The sequence below is a fragment of the Sinocyclocheilus rhinocerous genome, unplaced genomic scaffold (genome assembly GCF_001515625.1).
Source record: "Sinocyclocheilus rhinocerous isolate Xijiao unplaced genomic scaffold, SAMN03320098_v1.1 scaffold241, whole genome shotgun sequence".
NCBI lineage: Eukaryota > Metazoa > Chordata > Actinopteri > Cypriniformes > Cyprinidae > Sinocyclocheilus > Sinocyclocheilus rhinocerous.
Window position 1 is genome coordinate 1159936 of NW_015659312.1, and position 9797 is coordinate 1169732.

The window sequence follows — 9797 nt, forward strand, 5'->3', positions numbered from 1 at the left end:
TTTATTTTAACAATGTTTTGTTTGTTATTTTCAAAACCAAATTGGATGTATTTATTTAAATCGATTTCAAATTCATTTATTAATCAAATATATATTTAGTTAGTTGGTTCAATCTTTTTAATCTTGTGGTTATTTATTTATTTAACATTTTTACACTTTATTACACTTATATTATATTATATTATTCATTCATCATTATTCATAATCGTCCAAAGATTTCACTTGGTATGGATCAAAACAAGGGCTGTAAAAATTAATAAATACATAATTTTAAAAAAACATTATGAATATTTTTAAAAATAGTTTCAAGGCATGCATTACACAAATAGCTATTTCATGTCATTAATAACCGATCATGCTTTTAAGCTCACATTGCGGTTTCCTGCGAAATGCGACGTCATCAGAGAGCGTCGAAAACACCGTCGCAGCTACGCGCCACATTTCATTGTCATTCACCAGCGCTGTTTTCAATCTGCATGTGGCCTCTTGCAGGGACGTTGCAGGATTGTGTACGTCGTCTGCGCATGTAAGTATATTTATTCCCTGTAATGTACATGGCTGTGTTTTATTTTAGATACTATTGCGTTTACGGAACGGAATGGGAACTGGATTGTGCTGGAGTGAGAGAGATGCTTCAAAGATTTTTCGATCGCTGTTTATCGCTGGCTGTCGCATTAAATACCAGATCATCTAAGTACCCAGTCGTCTCATCTAAGTCCTTCTAGTTTTATGCTGTTGCATGCTTGCAATTGAATTAAAGAGTAGCAAATGCTTAGTTGCGGGTTGTATTTGTTTACTTGAAGCGATATATTAATTTAAGCTGATCAAGCTCCGATGTCCTTGCAACTCAGTTTTCTATTTTTTACCTTAAAGGGCTTGTTGAAACTGGCTAAAGAAGATTACGCACAGGGCTAGTTTATAAAGACATGTCTGTGTTGAGCAAGAACAAAAAAATAAAAATAAAATAACCATAATACCAGAGTGCTTTTTTTCCTACGGGTCTCTGCTTTTCATCTATGTATGTAGTCTAATATCTCTTCGGTCAATGACTAGATCCATTTATTCATTTAATTATTGATTTGTGTATTGAAATATTAAAATTCTGACAGAGTTACTGGACAATAACAAAAAAGTACCATGTTATCAGCTAATACAGTCACTTCACCGTGGTACCACCACAGCATTACGATATTAATTTCGAAGTACGTTATTGGTCTTGAATTTTTCTCATTATTTGCCAAAGCATCAAAACACACACAAATACAGTGACGGAAAAAAATACGATGCCTATAATATTAATCATAGATTTAAATGAACATTACTAAGAATACTTTTATACATAATCTCCTGAATATGGCGATGAAAGCAGTGGCTGTTATTCTGTCTTTGATGCTGTGTGTCCTAAAGCCCTGAGCTACAAAAGTTGCAACTGCGTGACTGCGTACTGGATAAACTGGGTTATTAAGGGCCTCCGGGGGACATTTGTCCGCACATGACCGCTATTCTTTCGGACTGTTTTCTCTTAGGGGAGTGAAGTCGAGGCACGCACTGCTGAAGATGTTGTTTTAATTTGCACTTCAGGCTTCGGTAGGAGGTTATAAACTGCAGTGCAGTTTCATGTCGGTCACGGTACTGTAACCTCATGTATTATGCATCTGGGAGGGTCGCAGGTGGAGGCTTGCTTTCAGTCTGCTGGCTGGTGAAATCTGAAACGAAACCAATAGTTCAACGGCTATGATAAAATGAGTAGTGCGATGCAGTATTAATATGTCGTGCTGTTAACTGATACGCAGTAATATGAATACAGTCGTCCCGCATGAGTTCTTTCAATATTAATATACCTAGGGATGATTGCTTGGTGTATATAGATAAATTTTCTGACACATTTTACCCACCTGTCATTGTATTAGAATTAAATGGTGTAATTACCCTTTGTGAAGCTGTATTATGTTGATTAAACTTTCAAGCGCTTTGACTAATGGCGCCCCCTGCCGTCAGTTTAGAGACATGCGTGTTCTGCGTAAGTTGCTAGCAACAGTTTGAGAGCTTGGAGAAGAATGAAAAGCGAAACTTAACGTGACAAGTGCCTAGTTAGCAACACTCCGCCTTTACGCGTTTTCTTTTTTTTTCATTGCTGATATCACTTTTGCAACAAGCTTTTCAAAAGCAATAAGACAAGTCTCGGGAGCATCTCGTATAGTGGAGTTTGTGGACCCAAAACGTTTGCAAAAGGCAAACGGGGACAACGAGTTGCTGGAGTTCAGTTTTCATGCGGAACAGCGTTTAGTCAGTGCACGAGTCTGGGCCTCATCTGGGTGATCTGTGCCAGGTTTATCTATCTTTTACCTTAAGTTGTTTTTGAGGTATGTATAACTTTTTAATATAATCTCTTGGGTTGGTCTCATCTGAATGGGTTTTTAGTAATGTAGGTTATATAATATTCTAAGTTGTCAAAGTGACTGAACTGCAGAATCTGAACTAGAACGAATCAGTAATTCATTGTAAATATTTAAAGACATTAGATACTAGAGTTTTGTAATAAGCACCCTGCTATTTTCATCCTTTTAGGTCCCAATTGTGCCTTTGGGTGGTATAACAAAACTGTTCTATACAGGCTTCTCAAATTGAAAAATTTAAAAGGGAATTTTAAAATTGAGAGATTGGACCAATTTACCAAAGTCATGAAAATGTTTAAAATCTTGAGAGGTTGTGGAAAAGTCATTTGTATCGTGGATATGCTGTTTTGTTGGTTGGAAATTGTCTTTTGTAAATGCAATCTCTAGGCACAGAAAAATCAAGAAAATTATGTGTTTAAGAGATGTGGGAAACCTTTCTATACATTTAAATAATTCCCCTATTTTGTGAACCATATTTTCTAATCCTTTAAAATAAAATAAGTGATTTAAGTACAAAATTATTTTCAATAACCCATCTATTTCAGCTCACAGTTTTGAAAGCAGTTTTTTTTTTCAATACTAATTGGCTAAGCTTTCTACCCTCCTAGACCTTTTCAAGCTAAACCATTGTCTGTTACTGTACTTTTATTGTTAGAGTGAACAAGTGGTAATTAAAGTACCATGCATCGACAACATGGTTTAATAAAATCACCTTCTGTTACAATTTTTATTCTATGTTAATAAAGTTTATTAAGGGACGGCCTCTATAATGCCAGAATTAGGTTGGGAACTGGTGAAAGGACACCAAAACTCCAATATTCACAAGTATAATTTCTTAATGCACATGGAGCACGTGGAATGTGCGTGAGCAGAATCACTTTCCCTCTCGCTTCAGTTTATTTAGAGAGTGAGCTGTTATGTCTGAAGTTACGTGTGAAGCTGCATCAGGGTCACAGTAAGCCAGAGTCTGTGCGGAATTCTCTTGTCTGTGTTAGTATTTGGTGAAAGGCTGTGAAATCAGGTATGTGATTTTTTTATAGCAGTTAAAATATTTAATGTACACTGTATGGATGTAACGGTTCTCTGTAAAAAAAAAAAACACGTAATATTAACAGTTATTAGAACGATTAATCGATTAATAATCATAATAATAATCAATTAATAGTTGTTTTTTATTTCATTGGTTAATCAGTAGGCTTTGAATGATTATTCAGCTTTTGCAATTAGTTAAAATATTGAGTTGTGCATATTCTAATAAATAAAACAAGGCAATCACTTCAGCTTTTGAAAATGTTAAAGTGTTATTACAATTATTTTTGTACAATACAAACAAATATAGATATGGCACACAAAATAGGATTACAGGCAAACAGACATTACAGGCTCATTCGCCATTTAACTAACTGTATGGAAAAGTAAAAGACTGACTGATGTCAAGTTGTAATTCGAATTGAAAGTAACACTGTTTTTTTTCATGGTTAATACTGTAAAGCTGCTTGCTTTAAAACAATCTATTGCATAAAGCACTATATAAATATATGTGATCTGATGTGAATTGACTGGAGTGCCAAATTGCAATATCCACATCGCTATGATCAGATACTTTCTTAACTGCTGTTTTTTTTTTTATCGCTGTCATTTTTGTTGGGTTTTTACCTTGAATTTTATTTCTTTGAACATTGTTAACTGTAATGAGATTATGATAACAGTAACGTGTTACTGTTTTTAGAAGACTAAATGTGTTCCTGCTAGGGCTGCACAATTAATCGAATTTCTAATCGCAATTACAATTATGGATGCCACAATTACGTAATCGTTCAAAGCGGCAATTAATCGTCCACTTATGTTATTCTGCACGCTTAAGATAAGTTTTTTTCTTTCTACATATTATCTTAAGGGTTTTTCCATTGTTTTAGTTTTAGTATAACATTATAACTGCAGAACATTACACCTCTGACCTGTTGACACTTATTTTGTGCCTTTGTTTATATTTACTATTATTACCTATAATCAATCGGTTCTGCTGCTTTGACTCCAAAATTGCAATACACACTGAACCGTGAAAAAATTTGAACCATTACACCCCTGGTTTACTGGTGTCTAACAAATGATAAAGTGGAGAATGTATGTGGTTAGAAATGTAGCTCTTATATTCAGCTTTTTGATTATGTGTCTTATGTAATGTGTCATAACCTTGCTATTTTTCTGAGCTATTGTTGCCTGAATCAATTAGAAATAATGAATTTGCGGGATAAGTGCTGCCTATTGACCTGTTGTGTTATGAGGACTGTAGAGTCTTAATAAGCAACTTATTTTAAACTCACAGCAATTCATACTACCTATAGTAGGCTGTTGAGTACTGCATTTTGCAAACTAGTGTTAGGTTCACTGACATCTCGCAATGTTTTGCAAGTCTCTTAAAAAACAGCTTTACTCATCGTTGTGCTTTACCTAATATAGTTACTCATATTGGGAGAGAATGTCCTTGAGGCTGATGATACTCGGGGCAACTTTTTGAGCAATGTTTCTGGGCAATGTTGCCGTCAACGGTAGTGTTGCTTTCGTCAACGAAAATTATGACTAAATATCGTCGTCAACGAACCTTTATCACGTGACGAAAACGAGACGAGACGAGACGAAAATGCTGGTCATGTGACGATGACTATAATTAAATGTATAATGCAATATCGTTGACGAATAAAAACGAGACTAAATGTGGTTTACAAAATAAAAACTATGCTAAAATGTATCTTCATTTTCGTTGACCAAAACGAGACGAAACAAAATGTTATAACGTTATTTCGTCTCGTTTAGTCGCGTTATTATTATTATTATTTTGCAGTATTTCTGTTTCCTGTGTCTCGCTTCAGCGGCATCAGGGCGCACTGCGCAGACGCAGGCCCCAGTTTCACACAAAGACTAGACTAAAACTAAAATTAAAACAGGCCGCCAAAAACAACACTAGTCAACGGGCAACCAGATGAGACACAGGGCCTACGACTGATCTAAAGTATCCAGATAGAAATTTGTTGCCCATTCTCAATGGGAAAGTGACCAAGCAACATTGCTCAAAAAAAATTGCCCCGCCGCGTAAAGTGTTTTCCTCTAATACCCATGACCACTTTCCCTCACCATAAGTATCTGCGAATTACTCACTAAGCCAGAAATAAATTGGTTGTCACATCAAGCATGAATAATTAATCTGTGAGCCTTTTACCAAGTCCTCAAATTACAGTGTACTGGGTTGCCGAGAAATGTGCCGACAGGATTTGTGTGTCTGTACAGTGACACTGCAACATCAGAAAGCATGTGTCCCCTTTGCATTCTTTCATGGATTTCTCTGTTGTTCTCTGTCTCTCTGCAGAAGAAGCGGTGCACAGACTAAGCCTTTGGTATCGTTGTGACGTTACATCTAGATACCTGAGAGTCATCCTAACACGTGCACACATCCCATCCACCAAGCCCGACGCTACGCCCTTCTCGCCCCCACCCCTGCGCTATGAGCAGAGGTAGAGGAGGGTTTCACAAAGATTGCCAGCGATTCTCCCTCCCTCCCCAACAGGGAAAACCTCAGTTTCGTTCCCACACAACCACTGGTCACCCACGGGGCCCTCGTGTCCCAAGCCCCGTATCTGGAAGCTATCCACACCCTTCCCTTTACTCCACTTGCCCGGGTGCTCCTGACGTGCCTCCACGTGGTCGTCCTTTTCACCCTAGCCCCTCTGATCCACCCCTGTGGGCATCCCCCCAGCACGGCAGTGATCAGATCTCAGACTCAAATGGTGTAAGCTTCCGACAACAGCAGGTGCAGTTCCTCAGGGGGCAGAGTGCACAGGCTCCACAGTTCAAAGCACCCCAGCAGCGAGGGTCCCAAACCTCTGGCCGAGGGGAAGAGGACTTTACTGGGCCTATCCAGTACCAGGCAGGTTATCGTGACTTTAAAACAAGTGGTAGCAGTTTTGAAAGAAGAGACGGCTACGGCAGAGGCCGAGGAAACTGGCAAAGGGAGCAGAACTTCGGAAATACACTTGGACCTAAGAGAAAGCCACACTGGAATCATCATTTCCAGAAGGGACAGTGTTATCCCAGTCAATACACTAAGCACTACTGGAATGCACAGGCAGATGATTTGTCCTCGGGCCTTCATAGTCTGAGTTTGGGTGACCGGATAACAAGGGTGGGCACCTCTGACACCTCGTCCTGCAGTAGCCTTGCCAACGAGGTTTCCATTTCTCCTGGCTCGGTCAGAGAGTCTCTGTATTTGACCCCTGAGATCCAGCAACAGGTCCTCGCTTTTTTGACATCACTCGGGCCAGACGAGACCCTTCAGGCCAGGGCCTTGGGTAAAAAGCTCGGCCTTCCCAAGGCAATTGTTAATAAGGCTTTATATGCCCTCTTACGGACAAACCAAGCAGTGAAACAAGGTGAGATTCCTCCACTGTGGAGACTTCGCAAGGAAGAGGACGGTGAGCCCATCAAAGAGAGAGACCAAACGCAGTCTTCAAAGGATACTGAGAAAAGGCCAGGTCAGAAGTCATCCATAAACCAAGAGGTTAGAGGGGATCTCACCAGCACCAGTGCTCCCTCTGCATCACAGACCCTCGTTGAGGCTGACAGTGATTCCACTGACCAGTCGGAGGACTCCGAAGTTGAAGATACCTGTGAAACATTGCTTCCTGACCAGAATCAAAAGACTCTTTTACCTGCTGTGCAATCAGTAACCTTGTCAACAATGGCCGATTCTAAAGATTGCAAAGAGAAGATCCTACAGTACCTCTATGAAGCAGGTACAGGCAGTGCGCTTGTGATTGCCAAGAACCTTGGCCTGCGAAGTGCCAAGCAGGTTAATCCCACACTCTATGCCATGGAGAAACAAGGTGACGTAAGTCGTGACACCGAAGTTACACCACATACCTGGTCACTTAGTGCACACCGGCAGGAAAAGATGGACCGCCAAAGAAAAGTCGCTGCGACTGCAATGCAGGATGTAAACAGTGCAGAGATGTTGAACTTTGCAGCTGAAGGGATTACAAATGTAAATTATGGATTTGAGTTTTCAGGTGGTACCGCAGCAGAGCCAATGGATGGGGGTGAAAATCTATTGGATAATATTTTAGACAACACATTTGATAACACGAAGCTTGACATGCCTGGCCTTGAGCCGATACCTCCCAAACCCAGTGAACTTTCCTCTTCCACCTTCCGCTTCTTCCAACCTCCTCCCGATCAGTTGTCCTACTATCAGGATATGGCCAGTAATGGAGGAGAACGTTCACAGTGGGCATCTGACGATATTCCAGAATTCCTGAACACGATTCGCTCCGAGGTTGCCGTTTCATTGGCTGCTCCCCCTCCCCCGGCCCAAAGCCTGGAGTCAAGCAGATTGCAGAAACTGAAAGAGGCCCTCAGTAAGAACCCAGTTAGCGGACTGATGGAGTTTGCTCAGCATCTTGGACACACTTGTGAATTCCTGCTTCTGGACCAGTCTGGACCCTCACATGATCCCAGGTTAGTTGATGACAAGCTTGTTTATGGGTGCATTTGAGCATTTGTTTGTCTGTGTTAATACAGTCTTTGCCTCTAGCTTTTTTGGAAGTGTGTTTTTGGAATGTTTGGAAAGCTGCTACACAGCGGTGATTAATTTAAGAATTGGTGAAACAGCCAAGGCTTTTTGGAGATGTTACATAATTTATGTTCTCTTGCTAGTGAATTTTGGTGAAATGAGGTTAAATGATTAAGAATTAGTAGAAACACACCAACTGTGTTTTCATGGATTAATAGTTTGAGGTTTTTCTTTTTGTCTCAAGGTTTCGGATGCAGGTCATGTTAGATGGCCGTAGGTTTCCACCGGCTGAGGGTCTAAACAAAAAAGTGGCCAAAAAAGATGCTGCAGCCACAACCCTGAAGATTCTTTGGAGGGAGTTGGAAGGAGCAGGTGGTGACGAAGAGGAAGAACCAAGCACCGAGGGAGCTGAGTCAACCACTGACCTGGCAGATGATATGATAGTATGTTTGTTTTCATTTTTCAGTGTCAAAGTTGCTTGAAACCTAATTATTTAATCTCTCATAGCAGTTTTGATATCATATTTTACCTTTAACTGAACTTGTATATGAATGTTTTCAAAATGTTGTATATAAAATATTTTGTGTGGAAATATTTATTTAAAGATAATATGGATTTAAATCAAGATAAAATTTATTTATTTTCTCTGTCTCATTTCTAAAGGGTGGTTCGGATACTCCGCCCCAGGCTCTGTCTCGCTCTCTACCTGGAGGAAAGAACCCCGTATCTGTCCTGATGGAGCACAGTCAGCGCAGTGGGCATGCCATCCAGTTTATCAAGACAGGACAGGAAGGGCCACCCCATGATCCACGGTAAAACACATCCCACAGTGAAGGGCTTTAGGTTACATCTTTTTAATCCTGCTTCAGAAAGTCACATGCTTTTTGTCCTGATGTGTTTTCCAGGCTCTTCTGTCCCCTTGCTGTCCCCATATTCTCCGCATATTTCATGCACCTTCTGTATTATCTCCTCTCGCTCTTGCTCTCCCTCTTTAAGTCCTTGACGCTCCTTTTTTCTTTACATTTCTCCATTTCCCCTTGTTGCTGTTACTGAACCGACTGAGCTTTATGTTGTTGTTTTGTGAGTGTTATTCTTTTTTCTTCCCAGCCTCTTTTTCTGTTCCGTTTTCTTGCTATATGTGTTTTTCTGTCCTTAATTCCCTTTCCCCCTACAGTGTGACTTTGCTGGCTTTAAAACACAATGTCTGCTTTGTGTAATCCTGGCCCAAAATGTTGTTTTATTTGTATCCTTTTTTTTTTTTTTTACCTTGCTCATCTTTCTTTTGTTTCTCTTCTTACACTGTTTCCCCAAATTGGGTTTGAGTCTGTATCAAATTTGCACTGTAAAAAATGAAAAGAAATAATGAAAATAATATTGAAATCATGATTTGGCCTAGTACGATTATTAAACTGAATGTTAAATGAAATTAACATATAGTCTATATGCGTGTTTCAGAGTGTTTGCAGTGATCTACACAAACCTGGGAGCTGTACAAAATCTCATGAGCTGAACTGAGTTAAAAAATTTTAAATTAGGTGCTTATTAAAAATATATTGTCAGTAGGCCTGTCGCAATAATCAATATATCGACTTATCGCGCAATATATGTACATGACCTCAATAATTTTTGGTGATGCAATATATCGCCCATTATATTTACTTAAATTAATTTCACCATGTTTTGTACATTCCACTTGCGCCTGTGTCTTTTGCAGCCTCTCGTACATAACGTGGTGTAGTCATGAGGTGCTAGTTCACATTTAAAAAATGCTTCTACAAACAAAGTTCCATCTGCAGATATGGTCTTGTTTAGGGATCTGTGTCTTTGTGCATACGGAC

The 9797-nt window shown here is 39.5% G+C and overlaps 1 protein-coding gene across 2 annotated transcripts in view; it reads left to right on the plus strand.

Moving 5' to 3' along the window:
- Positions 1–408: 408 nt before the first annotated feature.
- LOC107723499 (double-stranded RNA-specific adenosine deaminase-like) overlaps positions 409–9797 on the plus strand; it is a 13945-nt gene continuing 4556 nt past the window's right edge. Inside the window, exons 1-4 of one of the 2 annotated variants that reach the window (XM_016532158.1) lie at positions 409–526; positions 5761–7904; positions 8204–8402; positions 8623–8771. In XM_016532158.1, coding sequence (XP_016387644.1) covers positions 5896–7904; positions 8204–8402; positions 8623–8771 — 2357 coding nt within the window. In that variant the 5' untranslated portion in view covers positions 409–526; positions 5761–5895. Of the gene's footprint in view, positions 527–2063; positions 2364–5760; positions 7905–8203; positions 8403–8622; positions 8772–9797 lie in introns of those variants that run through there. The other variant, XM_016532159.1, reaches the window with a different exon arrangement.